Source organism: Eremomyces bilateralis (assembly GCF_010015585.1).
Source record: "Eremomyces bilateralis CBS 781.70 unplaced genomic scaffold P152scaffold_12, whole genome shotgun sequence".
NCBI lineage: Eukaryota > Fungi > Ascomycota > Dothideomycetes > Eremomycetales > Eremomycetaceae > Eremomyces > Eremomyces bilateralis.
The window spans coordinates 237,856-252,752 of NW_022985078.1; the positions used below are offsets into that span (position 1 = coordinate 237,856).

At 49.4% G+C, this 14,897-nt stretch overlaps 5 protein-coding genes across 5 annotated transcripts; 2 read left to right on the forward strand and 3 right to left on the reverse strand.

Moving 5' to 3' along the window:
• Nucleotides 1–2,225: 2,225 nt before the first annotated feature.
• On the reverse strand, nucleotides 2,226–3,331 carry P152DRAFT_474420 (uncharacterized protein; the record flags this gene model as incomplete). Its single annotated transcript, XM_033681319.1, has 2 exons — nucleotides 2,226–2,717; nucleotides 2,864–3,331. 2 exons carry the CDS (start codon nucleotides 3,329–3,331, stop codon nucleotides 2,226–2,228), a joined length of 960 nt encoding a protein of 319 aa, XP_033533327.1.
• A 3,877-nt stretch (nucleotides 3,332–7,208) lies between these two features.
• On the reverse strand, nucleotides 7,209–8,341 carry P152DRAFT_507894 (uncharacterized protein; the record flags this gene model as incomplete). Its single annotated transcript, XM_033682559.1, has 4 exons — nucleotides 7,209–7,617; nucleotides 7,671–8,014; nucleotides 8,070–8,116; nucleotides 8,202–8,341. 4 exons carry the CDS (start codon nucleotides 8,339–8,341, stop codon nucleotides 7,345–7,347), a joined length of 804 nt encoding a protein of 267 aa, XP_033533328.1. The 3' UTR covers nucleotides 7,209–7,344.
• Nucleotides 8,342–10,026: 1,685 nt separating this feature from the next.
• On the forward strand, nucleotides 10,027–11,818 carry P152DRAFT_507895 (uncharacterized protein; the record flags this gene model as incomplete). The annotated part of the gene is made up of 2 exons (XM_033682560.1): nucleotides 10,027–11,465; nucleotides 11,678–11,818. The coding sequence occupies exons 1-2, from the start codon at nucleotides 10,155–10,157 to the stop codon at nucleotides 11,816–11,818; spliced, it is 1,452 nt and encodes a 483-aa protein (XP_033533329.1). The 5' UTR covers nucleotides 10,027–10,154.
• Nucleotides 11,819–11,829: 11 nt separating this feature from the next.
• On the reverse strand, nucleotides 11,830–12,441 carry P152DRAFT_459167 (uncharacterized protein). The gene has a single exon (XM_033679621.1). It carries the CDS (start codon nucleotides 12,294–12,296, stop codon nucleotides 12,051–12,053), a length of 246 nt encoding a protein of 81 aa, XP_033533330.1. The 5' UTR covers nucleotides 12,297–12,441; the 3' UTR covers nucleotides 11,830–12,050.
• Nucleotides 12,442–13,661: 1,220 nt separating this feature from the next.
• P152DRAFT_398572 (uncharacterized protein) lies at nucleotides 13,662–14,293 on the forward strand (the record flags this gene model as incomplete). Its single annotated transcript, XM_033676470.1, has 2 exons — nucleotides 13,662–13,817; nucleotides 13,871–14,293. Coding segments are annotated over 2 exons (579 nt in total), but the record flags the coding sequence as incomplete, so codon positions are not given.
• Between the last annotated feature and the right edge of the window lie 604 nt (nucleotides 14,294–14,897).

A 14,897-nucleotide genomic window follows, 5' to 3' on the forward strand; every position in this document is an offset into this window, starting at 1 on the left:
AAAGGCTCGAAATCGGACTGCGTATGCTGCGCCATCGTCCATGTCCCGGAGAGTCTCCTCCAACTCTTGTCCTCGAGATCCTCTCCCCCATTTTACCTCAGACGTGCTTAGGAGCGGAGCATAAGGATGTCGAGCCAACTCGACTCGAATTTCATCTGGGAGCAGCCATTATCCAGGCGGCTTGAAAGACCAAACTTTCGGTTCCATCTTTCGTATGAAAAATATACGCGCCAGTTCGGTCCACTAACAATCGAGTCAACAAAGCGTGGATAAAGAGCTCCCGGCACGAGAAGATATGCTCTATGGCTTGTTCATCCGCTGCCCGTAGCCGTGAAATGAATTGAAACAGCTTGGTGGTAATATGAGGTAAGTCCATGCTAACAGTCGTCTCCAGGGATCGAATATTTTGTCTAATCAAGGGCTCCGTATCATCCAGATACCCGCTTGATGCGACAGTCGGAGGCTCGCATGTTAGGATGTCCATTTGGGCGACGCGTGTTGGATTTTGGCTTCTAGTTGACTGGTGTTGATGGTCTGATGGCGATTCCGAGCGCCTCGAAGGGAGAATTTCTGACGAGTGACCCCACTCCACTCCACCACAATGTGATCTGAGGTGGAAAAAATATTATGAGAAGGATAATGTGCATCAGCAGAATGTATTTGATAGATTTTTTAGCATACTAGGCTACTTGTTGTGAGTGTTGAGCTGCTTCTGCACGACACGCCGAACGCCCATACAAATCGTTTCGGTCCTTTTACCCCAACATTATGAGTTCATTTCGATATGTCTGTGAGTAAAACTAGGTTCAAAAGATGGCCAGTAACCAAGATATATTGTCGAACACAAGCGTACTTTTGCTGAAGCCTCACGTTGGGAGTAGAGACCGAATTGGACACTTTTTTTTGGGAAAAGGTATCATATCTTTCAACTTTTTAACACATTTTCCCCAGACGTTGTATGAAGACTTGTCTTGTATACGCCTTACCCGAAGGGGCTAAGGCGCTGATGTAAGCAAGCAAGTCGTAATCTAACGTCTGGCATTGTGAGATAAGTTGATAAGAGGAATGGTGTCGCAGTCACGTGACCCACAGCGGGAACCACTTTTCCTCCACGATGTATACTAGTTTTAGTATCATCAGACAGATCAATACATGGTGACAGACGACCATGTCTTGTCTCAGTTTCTCAAATGGCTTCTATGACCTACAAAGAGGATGTCCAAGGCGACGAAGTCAACTTATCAGAACATGTTCATGCATTTCAACAGCAAGTACTCTAGAGTCACATGATTTGTTCCGTAACGCTAGGGAAGCAGAGTTCGGGCACATGGAAATTAGGAAAGATAAAGATACGTGGCGCGCAATGAGAGCTCGGCCAGCCACTGTACGAGCACTTGCTCACGAGAATTTGGTTGTAGGCCATCGCAGGTTAATCAATCAAGGCCTAAGCCAGACTCTGTTAGATTATCATCTGGTTTGCAATCACAAAGAAAACTTACTCTCTTCGCCTGTTATTGCCTCCTAACTTCTTGCACAGCGCTGTCAGCTCTGGTTCGTAGGCTAACAGTATGACAGTGCAGCTTGAGCTCAAAAGTGGTATCGCTAACGTGGAACAGATTCTCGGTGCGCCGATTTCGGTAGGATGGCTGTAAAGCTTTGGAGAGGATTTTCGAAAGTTCGAATCCTAAATTTAAGGTATCAGTTGCTTGATTTCGCTCATCAGAACATGAGATATCAACACCACGATTCGTAGACTTTGTTGAAGCGGTCCGGTGGTAATGAAGCGAAGGAGAATCGCCTCCTGAGAGGAGTCTACCAATGGCACCGTTGGTAGGAGAACGCGTAGAAAGTGCAACAGGATCTGATCTGATGGTTTTATCGGGATACATTTTACGTCATGCGAGTTACACTAAATGAAAGCAGCCAGAATAAGCTGGTTGGAGGAGAGACAATCGCCATTTCAACCACGCCCGTCTTTTGCCCCGAGACTCATTCCCAAAGTCCGACTTTGAAAGGCAGCGCTGCCACGTAGCCCCCTTGTACTTGCACTCTGCTTTTTATGCGTGACAAGGTGCCAGCGACTCTTCAACGTAACCGGGTTTCGATCAGTCGGCTTTTGCCGATTCAATTCTCTTGTGACAGTCTCCCAGTGGCATTTTATGCTTCTCGGCGAGGCGAAGAAGCAGGCTATCTTCAGCATGACTGAAGGGAATCCTCGTTCGCCGCTACTTCGCCCGGTTCGTCTCCTGCTTCCCTGGCTGATCCCTCTGGTCACTCTGACCCTTCGGATTCTGGATCTGGATCCGCAACGACTGGGTTGCTGCCGGTGCTAGCGCGGGAGCCTGTGCCCGTCCATTGTCATCAGACACGCTCAGCCCACCCTCATTTGGCGGCGAGGAGGTGGCAGGGGTCCTGTGACCTTCCACCCTAGCTGTTCCCAGGTCCCCCCGCAGCTCAACGAACCCGTCGAGCATCTCACGTGCCAGGTCGTTCGAAACCTGCTGCGATGCAAGTAATTCCGCGAGCAAGCGGTTCGTTTGATGGGAGCCGTCCGCAATCTCAGCCAGGCACTGGTTCCGAGCACCGGGAAGCACCAGGGGCCGAGCCACTGAACGCGGTTCGAATGATGAAGGAGGAGTCGGCAGTGGTGGAGGAGCAGGTGGGCGGTACGGAGCCAGCGGTGGTGACTGGCTATGCGTTCCATGTTGTTGTTGCCGCTAGGAGTGCGAAGGAAGGTCAGATCAGAAACGGCCCCAGGACACGGGAGAGGGAGAGAGGCGTGGGGGAGTGAGAGCAAGAAAGGAGAGAGAAGGAAAACGGCGCATCTGAGTAGTGCAGGTGGTACCGAGCGCAGTAGACGTACCGCCTGAAAGCTGACATGGAGCCGTTGCATCAAAGATGGACCCTGTAACGTGCTCACAATGATCTCGTGCTCCCCTAGTGGGCCCAAATCTCCAAGGAGGCACTCCCTGAGTTCCTCCTCGTTCTCGCCCCGTACTTCCAGGATCTTGACGGCGCCAAAATCATACAGCTCCGCCTCGAAGAGCTTGCCCGGAAACCGATCTTGAAGGTGGCGTAAGGCGTCATGTGCCAGGCTGCCGTCGGCCCCAATCGCTCCAGAGGCTTCGGTTAATCTCGGATCCAGTAACAAGTCCGGCACAGCCCGGGGGAGAAAGGTAGGGGGAAGGTAGCGGCAGCAGCTGGAGCTGGAGCAGCAGTAGAAGGATAAGGATGAGGAGGAGTTGATGGTGAAGGAGGTATCGTCAGCGGCGTCGTGGCAAGTTCGTCCGCGATGTCGAAGCCGATGCCGGGCTCCGCTAGGGAGTCCCATGTTGTGTTGTCGTCGGGTTCATCGGGTAACATCATCGTCGTGAGAGAGATCTCAAGCTGCTAGGAAAATGAGGTTGGAGGAGTTACAGCCGACGAGAGCGAAGCGGTAGGAGAAAGCAGAGGTGAGCCGGCAGTGAAAGGGGATTAATTAAAACGGTCATCATCGTCTCCTTTTAACAGTCGAACCGATCGATCGCCGCATTAGTGGGGACCGCCCTTCCTAACAGTCCTCGCAATACCCTCCTCTTTCTGTTTCGCTGCAATTGGTCGCAACCGTGTAGGTTGGAGAGCAGAGAGAGGTGCACCGCCGGTCGCAGGCGGGAGCCGAAGGGCTTGGGGAACCCCCAATCCAGTCTGATTTCGAGGAGAAGCAGGGCTGCGAGGGGGGAAACGCAGCGTGAATCGTTCCATTGCGAGGAGGAAGAGAGCGGTCGATTGGGCGAGGTCGGTTTGGGAGAGAATTCGTTGGGAAACAGGACACGAGGTGAAGCGGCCACCGATACCGAATTCGGACGGGGAGAAGGAGAAGAGATTTCGAAGGCGGTGGAGAATGAGAGGGCGAGTGGGATAGGGGGGATGGGGACGGGACGGAGAGGATTTTGTATTTCTGAAGAAGGATTGGAAAGATATCGACGATATGGAGGATTCGACATCGACGAGGCCGGGCAAAACTCCGGGTGAGAGCTTGGCGGCGCTAAACCTGAAAGAGCGGAGCTAAACCGGAAGAGGGAAATCGACCAGCTCCTCAATCTCCTCAGTTCTGGAATCCCTACTCCGTACCTGCATGAATTCTACCTTTTTCATAGTCGCATGAACCAGCCAATGGCTTCTAATCTATTAGTGTCTCGTCCTGAGACTTGAGGCCATATTACGTCATGGTGCTTAGCATTGCCGTGGGAGCCTTTAGCTGCGCTGGTTTGCGATTCTTCCTTAAGCAAGAGGATAGCCATGAGTAGAGCGTATCCCCAAATGGGCTCTAGAGGCTATTTCGAGTTGGAAGCCCAAGCGGGCTTGACGGTCGAATTGTCCCTATGCATCTGTGACTTAATCAGAAAGAAGAAGGATTGCGGGAATCTGGACGCCTAGCTGGCTGACCGTAGAACCCATGCTACTATGGGACGCAGAACCCAGGGCCATTTCGGGCTCCAAGAAGACGGATTAAGATCCTTGTCTGGTAATCGACCTGCTCACCTATTGCTCACTGCCTCACCCAGCGCTCTCACTGCCTCACTCTCTACCCACCCAGTGCTCACTCTCTACCCACCCACGGGGCTCACCCAGTGCTCACCCACTGCTCACCCACTGCTCATCCAATGCTCACCTATAATTTGCTCAGTGCTCTCACTACCCCTCGACTTCACCACTGCTCGCCTTAGGACTCACTGCCAAAGATCCCACTAAGCTGGCAAGCAAATCACCAGTGAGCTATGCCACCCCTTATCGGTGACGCCAGCATAAGCGATACTCGCGCAGTTTCAAAGCAAGGATGCGTAGTCATGTTAATGCGAAGAACAGGCAAGGCGACGCGAAGGCAGCATTGCCAGATTCAGGTGGAAAGCGATGTACTAATAGATTTCCATTTTCAAAACGAGGAGCGTAAGTTTTCCCGATTCGGCAAGCTAAACTCTAAACGAAATTCTCCCGGACGCCGTTTGCTTCTTATGAAGGAGTAAAGTGTAAATGCTGCAATCTTAAGCTTCAGTTACTTTATCTAGTTACAAGTATTAAAGACATAGTCTATAGTTATGAGTTATCTAACTAGTTAACTATAACTACAATTAGTTAATAGAATGTCAAAAAATCTTGTTAATTAAATATTTTGGTTTCCCTCGGAAGATATTAAGTGCTACTGAACCTGTATGGATCAAAATATTTCCGTTGTCCAGAGCCAAATCCTCACAAACTTGAGGTTCAATCCTCAGCTTTCTGCAGCATCTGCTCCAAGATCGATACGTTAGATGCAGATGGGATCAACCTAGGCGAACATACCCAGCAAGTTCTCCTGATGGGTTAAACCCTCTCACCAACCGAACTCCATTCTCTTTGCGCAATACTACGATTTGCCGCCAGACAAAAGTAGAAGAATAATAAAAGCATAGCCATTTCTCGGGGCATTCCGTATGCATATAAGGCTAGTTATAACTTGTGGTCGGGTCAATCTGGCCGTCGTCCCAAACAGGCCTCTGGCCTAAATGGGCTCCGCTCCCCATGCTGACCGAGCCCAATCAGGCTCCTTAACCCAACTAGCCTTCCATCCCAGTCTAGAACTAGCCTCACGAAATAGACCCAGGCTCCCAGGCAATATGTAGCAAGGTGCCCCCTGTTGATTTCAATGCCATGGAGCAATCCTATGCCCATAACAATGGTGGACAAATCTCAAATGCTGATCCCCATGCTTAGAATATGCCTACTTTGCACTTACGAAATCTTTCCTACTATCTCCATCTTTGAATGATATCATCTATTGCCGACCTCTGGTTATCCTGGTCTATCGAATGGGAAAGACCGTCTTAGGTTGCCTAGTGCACTTGCCTAGTGCACTTGCCTAGCAGTATTAGGCTCCGCGGTCGTTCTCCCCAAACATTCCCACGCACCGCAGCAATAGAGCATTCCAGCAGCAACTCTCCAGTCCACGTTTCTCCAGCATTTAAATCGTGGAGTATGGCATTCCAGCGTCGAAGTCCCAACGTTAACGAGCTCGACCATCGCTGAATGCCGATAACCCCCTCGAAGTTGCAGAAGCCCACAGCTGTGCGATAGGGTATGCTCTCTCATCTGCTTGTCCTCTAGCAGAACTCTTTTATCGAGTTCAACAAAAACGGTGCGCTTCCCATTCAGGACTGTCATATCTTGCTACGTGAGGCTGCGCTAGGGTCCTGTACGATCCCAATTTGGAGAACGAGCAATACTCCAAACTTGAAGAGGCACGATACTGATCAGCACTACCGGGAGACGATAGAGCACAATCCGATAACGAACGAAGACCCAAGGAGAAGGTTTCACGGGAGAAGCGAAGGACAATAGAATGTTCTCTTTGATGGCGTGAGGGAGTTGGTGAAAAGAGCTCACTTGCTGATTTTTAGATACAGCCTAACAATCAAAACAGCCCATGAATACACGCAACTAACGTTACTGATTAAAGGCCTTCGCTCTGTTAGATAAGTGTCATTTCTCTAAATGGAAAGACGTCTAAAATTGGAAGTCCAAGGATCCCAAAAACGAAGAGAGTTTGGTGCTGAACATTCCGATATATGCGCTCTGGAAGGCCATACCCCTTTCTCCGATCGAGGATTTGAACATCCCATCCACGATTCCTTCCATACTTTCCTGCATCAAACACCACTATCGCAACATCCTCGCCCCCCCCCAACATCTGCATCAGCTGAAGGCCTGGGTTAAGCCGTACCTTGGACCGGAAGAGTATGAAAGGCGGCAAACAGTCAATTCCGCCTATACTCTCCTACAGTGCTGGAGGAAACTTATCGCCAAAGCCGACGTTACGATACTCTAGAAAGGTAGAGATCACGTACTAGCTACACTCGTGATGTTTTGGGGTAGAAAGGTTACCTTTATGCACCACAGGCCTATTTTAGGATGTGTAGTCGCATGTGTTGAGAGATAAAGTAGCAAACAAACCACTACTGGGGGATACACATGTGGATTAGATACCTCTTTCGTTCCTGCTTTCCTTTTCTTTTTCTTCATCTTTTTTTCGTTGTATACAAGCTGTTTTACTATGGTGAACCATCTCCATGGTCCTCCAAACTAGTACTGAGACATTTTCTGTGGCATTGGCATTTAAGGGTTCCCTGGCTGTACGCATTTTGAACCGAAGACGTCCCTAGGTATAGTTGGATCACCATTTCAACCAACTAGCTCTTGCTTTTGGGATTGTTGAGCAACGCTCTGTATAGAGTGCAATATGTGTAACTAAAGGGGTTGATGGTCTATTGGCGAAAACTGAGTAAAGTACAATATTCCTGCCTAGCTAAGAGAAACGCCTCATACATCAACCTATGCTGCTAGGCGATTGAACAACTCGAATTCCATCCTTTCGGCCGCCTTTGGACCATGAAGAATGTCACCAACCATATCTGAGCCGGGCGGGAAGTCATGCTCGAACCGAGGCTCGCCAGCACCCCTCATATTTGCTAGGACAGCCTGTCTGAAGTGCCATCGCAAAACCTGATCGACAGGTCGTTGAAGGTTATCTCGAAACTTTTGGTCAAGACACTTGCCGGCTAGACCGTTCGCATCGCGGGTGAAGAAAACAATCTTATAGTTGTCCTAAAATAATCGTTAGCCACTGCATCTCCAATTGAAATACAGAGTATCCTTACGTCGGGGTTAATTGAGAGGTTAAACATATCGAACAACTCGTGTATATCAGTTCGAAGCAACAATCCATTTTGTACAGAGTTAATGGCTTCACCCTTCTCCGGCAGAATTGTAATCCAGCGATCGTAGCCGTTCTTCGTCCAATGGTCGTGGTAGGCTAGTGGGAAGACATGAGTAGCGTGAAACCCCGTCCAGTCGTCAAGGTCGGAATTGATTGCCTCTACTCCAGATATGACGCATCGACGATCTCGCGCACGTACAGCTGCACAGAACGGTTTGACCCGAGTTCCAGTGGTGTGAGATATCGTACGGAGAAGCCACGGCTCATTGTTGACCGAGAAAGGATCTAGTTAAAAAGCCTAGTTAGTCAAGCACAACGAGGCAATTACATAGAAACTTACCAGCAGCAGTTATATAGTACTTCCCCGGCTGAAGCTTGCTGTCATTCCTTTCAATTTAGAAGGATATTTTTTAAAATATTCTATTAGATTTTGGTATCGTCCTCATATCGTAATTCAAAGCTACTTGTGAACAAGACAAGAATCTCTACCATCGACAAGAAGTTGGCGTTTGTGATACTGTTTGTGAGGATTAGACCGCCAAGTACTGTATTCCGATCGCTGGCATCATAGATATGAACGTCTCGCCCTCGTGAGCGATCTCTTGGGGTCATAGTTTGAGTCGGATTAGAGGAGTTGGAGGGGCAGTTTGATACCGGAGAGGATAGAGACGACATTGTAAACGTCGTGGACGCCGTAGACGTATCATATTCATGGAGACTGTAAGAGGGACCGAAGTAGGTACGGTAATTGAAAATGATGGTAAGAGTCTTCGAGAGTGGTATTGAGTATGACGATGGCAGATTGCGGAACAAAGAATGGAGAAACCACAGCCAAGTTCACACTAAGCCCAAAGAGGCAACTTACGTACTATTTCCGTGCTGGAGTATACCTCAGCAAGCTCAGGCTATTTGCGTTCGTGCCTGAGGCAACAAACCACACTATACCTAATCGGTAAATGCAGTTCTCGAACAAATAGCCTGAGGATCCTGTCAATGACGCTCACTGATAGATCGAGAATTTGTATGTGTCTTTCACGGTTTTGGAAAATCTCACGCGGTTCATTGCCTCAGGCACTACCACAATAGCCTGAGCTTGCTGAACTTATAACCAGGTTTTTACTGTAACTGATGCCGCCGCTCAAGGCACGCCAGATGGCTATGCTAAACGGATGATGTATTAATTCTTCTCGAATATGCTTCCGTCAAAGGTCGCGGATGAGCCCCTCGCAATTGAATGCTTTTGTTTCTCCATCCTTGGACGAACATGCGGCATCCACTGAATTGGGGATATCATCGTCCGCGTTTCCGCCCATGACGCCAACTCGAAGCTGGGATACAGTAGGCTCCAGCATTCTGGGGACTCGCGAGTAAACACATTTTGTGCGGAAGGTTTACCATGAATACCGATCACCCTCAAGGGTGGTGCATGCGAAAATCCTTAGGTCTCGAAGTTTATTGGTTTTGAATTGACGAGTATGTTTATTCAATTCACCTTGGCCCTCCTGCTGTGCTTGCCTAAGTACCATCCACGAGCAAGATGGCACGTGTGCAGATCCTCTCTTTCTTCGCACCTTCATTAACTATATTTTTCCTAAGAATAGTAGTATGGTGACTTTGATTCGCATCGTCAAGACACGTCCGTGGACTAATGCTGCCACCTACCCTTGCGTTGGAATTGTCGTATTGAACTTGATATGAACTCTATTCAATAGCCATTAGGGTTTCCCAAAACCAAAAATCTATTTCTGCTTAGATCTCAGCTGGGAAGGACTTCCAATGCACCCATCAGAATGCATAGCATCCAATATTCCTGGATATCTACCGCATCTTACCTCCACAGCAAACTCCATCTCCCTTTGCTAAGGCCAGTACCTGCGGTCCTGTCCAATTGTTTCATGTCCCCAATTCTTAATCTGTAATGACTAGGACCATGAGCGCCGTAAAGTTACGAACAGGCCAGCCTCCAACTATTTTTGGTCACGAAAGTCGATATTACTCAATATGCAAACGCATTTATTTTCCGGGACTGCCACTTTCTCGACCCGCCTTCCCTGGATTTACCCCCCGGTCATTCATCAATCTGGCGGTTGCAAAGATATATATGGCTTACGAAATTGCATGGCCAACAAGAGACTTCAAATGCATGCAAATCGAATGAAGTAATATGGTCTCGACGATGAGCACGCGAATTAAGCTTTCCTGACCTCCATGGCCAATGAGTGCGACTCTATCTCGGTATCGATGAACCAAGGGCTCTAATGAGATGTTTAGAACTTAAACCTGCGGTTTCCTTGGAATTTCTGGACATATCCATATTGTCTTGAAGTGGCTGTCAATTTAGCTTGGACTATCTGGATTGTTACTTCTAGAAGAGGCGACACTATTTGATGCCAGTGGACATTCACACTGCACCAGTATCGAAACAATGTCTTTCTCGTCCCGCTTCGACACATGGCTTTCATGTACCTTGTTTCTCGTTTTCCTAGCTCTGATATCATTCACAGCAGCAGACGTTACAATAATCCCCGGAAATCCAGATCCGAGGCCTTACAATGAGGAATTCGACAGGCGAATTAGTTCCATTGATGAGCTATTTCAAACTAGCGCCTTCAATGAGGCACACTATACTCTCAACGACACCCATATTATCACCTCTTCTGCAGACACTCCAAACGGAACAATCTCCAAAGACACATATGCGTCATCCGACTCCTTCGTCCGGAGTACCATCCAAGCATGGGGTCAGCACCATCATCTAGTCATTCGTCCAGACGAAGTATGGTTTACCATATTGGCACAAATGAACTTCTACATGAATGACCACGCGGAGGATGTACGTGACGTGTTTGTCACATTTGAAGGAAAGCAAGAAATCAGAGTCTTTGACCGGACATGGCATCAAGTGATTGACCAATTCGCTGAGGAGATACAAAAACGTGTCAAAACTCCCTGGTTACTCGACTGGATGATGCCGGAATTCAGTACCAGTACGGACAATGACGCGACGACGGCAACCGTGCTCATGATGGGCCTCTTCCAAGCTTACTTCGACTACTTAGGGGGTATCATTTGCGGATTGCCCTCAGTCACCCTCCTAGGTACCAAGGCCGACTGGGAGCGACTACTCGCTAAACTCGACCATCTGCCAGATTTTGGTGCCGAGCCGACAATGTACCAGGGCCGTTTGAAACCAATCCTCAGTCGGTTTGTGGAATCTTTTGATAAACCGAGCGACCCCAAAATCCGCGAGTTTTGGAATTCCATTATCAATGCCGAGCCCCAGCACTTGTGCGGAGGTCCGCCCTACCGTATCTCCGGCTGGCTGACCGGGTTCATATCCTGGGATAAGGACGGGAAATACATGGCGACCGGGACTACGAATGAACTGCTTGACGGGATCTCATATCCGTCTTATGAAATCGACAAACTTCCAATCGGGTATGCGGGGACACCGATCACGCTGTTGGACTATCCTCGCCCAAGGGCCCCAAAGTTCCCTGCGTACATAATCGCTGGCAATCTAGGGAAGGAAATCAAACAAACTGTACCAGCTGGCTATCTCGATGCCCTAGCCAGCGTCAATTCAAGCCTGGCAGATATCGAGCGTGCAGGTCTTGAATCAACCCCCAAGAAGCATTGGACGGTCCAGCCTCTCAATGCCTGGCTGATGTATGGTCCAGTACCGACGAATGAGACCAATCGCCGGGACAGTGGTGATACCGAACTGAACAACTTGGTTAGCATGATCAGGACAGGGACCTGCGATGCGTCTCAGGACCCAGGAAAACCGTTTAATATCCTAAATCCGCCACGAAAAAGGAGGGCCAATTAGCGCCCGAGGATGGAAGCCGGCTTTTTCCACGGCAAACTAAGGGACTTCCAGTTGGAGGGGGCAGTCTTGGCTCCTCAGATACGGTTGCTCTAGGTTCATTGGACAGTACTCTACAGTTTGGCTCTGCAAATGGAGCTGCTGGAGCGGCTATTCGGGACGGATCGAATGTTGACGATGCTGCGGCATGCCAGTGGCGATTCAAGGCTACGCAAACATTCAACTGTAACATAGGACCGAGAGCAGAGCCAACTACATGAATTTGTTTAAGTTGCAGTAGTTAGTTAACTTAACTAAGTTAGTTAACTAGTTAGTTATAAGTTAGTTAAGTTAGTTACAATTAATAGAATGCTAAAAAATCGTGATAATTAAATATATATTTTTCCCTTGGGAGATATTCAGTGAAGTGTTACTGACTGCTACTGAACCTGTATCCACAAACTTGAGGTTCAATGCTCAGCTTTCTGCGGCATCTGCTCCAAGATCGATACGTTAGATGTAGCAGGTGTCCACCCAGAAGTGTTCCAATCCATCACGAGCAGCCTGCTCTCCGCAAAATTCGATCTTATTGTAGCCAGCCTTGTTCTTTCCCGTCCCGTTGATGAATTCGTCAAGCGTCACCTCCTCGCCATGCTTCCATGTATGTGAGAGTACGACATACTTCTTCGGAACATCGTCGGTAGCCAAATCTTCCGTCAGACTGAGGTGACGGTTGCTGCCGCGCTTCAAGAAACGCATTGCTCTTGCTCGTACCTGTTAACGCTCCAGGAAGCCAGAGTGCCGACGGTACTGGACATCGCTCTTTGTTGGAGAATAGATGAATAATAAAGATATGCCGGAACAGACATGAAAATGCGAATAAGGCTGGAGTGGTTCAGCCTCATGACTGTTGAATGTGCAGACTGCTTCACGCGCTTGACTGTGGCTGTGTTTATAATGAAGCTGATGGGCCACCCGCTATATTCCAACATTGCAATCAGCCACTCCTCAACGTCAATGGCTCGGTGTGAGACACAACCACAATTTTCTAAATCTTAATTAATAACTGTCATGAAGCATACAGTGGCATGTGTGCAGTGTGCAAGTCTGACATTTATGTTTCACCTTCATCGTCGCGACTTCCCTTACAGCGTCTCTGGGTCGGCATTTCACGTTCAGGTGAAGTAACTCAAAAACTTGGCCATTATTAACTAGGTTTCTATTAGAGATGCAGGATGGAACAGTATTCCCCAATCCTGATGCTTCAATTCCATATTGACTTATTGAGCCTCCTCAAGTTTGTTTCTTGACATTTTGCGTTATCCGCACAGGTCCAGAGCTCGTGCACCTAAAAGGTCGTCGAGCCAAACTGCCTACGCCGGTGTTCTCGACATCACGCTTACGTTGCACTTCGACGATGTCGTCGTAGCTCGTCACCTTTGCCCTAAAATATCTTCAAATCGAAGAGAGAGAATGAACTTTGAGGGGCAACAGGGCCGGCTTGTTGAGAGGGGCGGTTAGTCAGCCAGACAGGAGGACACCTCCACAGGAGGACAAATGATATGTGCCTCCATGCCTCAGGAATCAATCCCCGTTGCTGGGGCAAGCCAGGCCATGCGGATCCACCCAATCAGATATGAGCCCGCGTAAACATCTCAACCACCAACATCGAAGTCCAGTCAACTCTTGAATCCTTGCATCACGTCGCACAATCCCAAGCATCTACTTAAATACGTTAAATACTGGTTGAAATACAACATCTGGATCCCGGACTTGTCATTCGGTTTGATGGAATCACGTTCAGTGGCAGCCCTTGGCTCGCCCGGTGCACCTCTGCATCCTCTCTCCCCAGAACGCGTAAATGCCGCCCGGACGCCGCAGAGCACGATGACGAAAATGCCTCAATCACCATCTGCTCCCGAGTTTGGGAAGCCTGCGTTCACAGACGCCGTGCAGAACGGATCACCGACCCGTGGTTCGCCCCTTCGATCCCATCGCCGGAACGACTCTGAGGCGAGCGTGCACGGAATGGTTGCACGATTCAATGCATTGGAGATACGCGATCACCAAGAACTGCATCGGAGAGATGAACTGGCGTTGAAACGCTCGGAGATGGCGCGCGACATGGCGGAGAAGGAGGTCGACAGGTTTAGGTCTGAATGTGGGGAGCTGGATGACGAAGTACGGAGACTCAGAGAAGAGATGCGACAGATGAAGAAGGACGTGGAAGAAGGCAAGGATAGGGAACGAAGAGTGATGAAACGGTTAGATGTTGTCATGGTCAGCTTGAATGTACCTGTCCGTTTATACATCGATACTGACTTCAGTTGTAGGAAGATGCACATCGTGGGAAGGAAACGACCGGCCGCACCACCGCGCTATATGAGAAAGAGATTCGCAAGGCACGAAAAGAAGCATTCAAATCATCCTCCGCCCTCGTCAAGCTCCAAGAAGAGCTCAAAGCCTCGCGAAGTTCGCTGCGGGCATGCCAAACGAACCTCGAAACGGAACGGGGTAAGGCGTCCCGTCGCGAACAAGAGGCATTCACCGCGCAGTACCAACTCGTTGGCGTCCAAGAGGAGCTACAAAAGATGAGAGAGCGTATAAAGGTTGTGGAGGAAGAGCGAGATGCGCTCAAGACGAGCCTGCAAGGAGAGGAGATCTCGCGAATCGCAGCGGAAGGTCGTATCGCGTTGCCAACCGGCGCAGACGATGATGAAGAGTTCGCCTCGCCCGTCAAATCTCCACGCAAAATGCAAAGACTGGATGAAGAGAACAAGGAGAACCTCATGCCGGCCCGTAAAGTCGAGTTAAAGTTGCTGACTGAGCAATTGGAGCGCGAAACGAGGCTTCGCGCACGAGCGGAGGAACAGGCTGAATTCATGAAGATTGAGTGTCAGTTCGAATGTTGTTCCTGTCGAATTGCAGAACGGACTGGCTCTCGATATGTCCACGACGATAGCTTTGAGGCGGACATGCAGCGTATTCGCGAACAAGCTTCCGCCTCCTTACCTATTGAGCCGGAAGACCATGAGATGGAAGATACAACGTTTCCGGCCCCACAGGAGCCCCAGGAGCCCCAGGAGCCCCAGGAACACGAACGCCAGGAGCAGGAACGCCAGGAGCAGGAACGCCAGGAGCAGGAACGTCAGGAGCAGGAACGGCAGGAGCAGGAACGTCAGGAGCAGGAACGCCAGGAGCAGGAACGTCAGGAGCACGAACGTCAGGAGCACGAACGCCAGGAGCACGAACGTCAGGAGCACGAACGCCAGGAGCACGAACGTCAGGAGCAGGCACGTCAGGAGCAAGGACGCCAGGAGCAGGTACGTCAGGAACAGATTGGGGTCCGACCGGAGACTC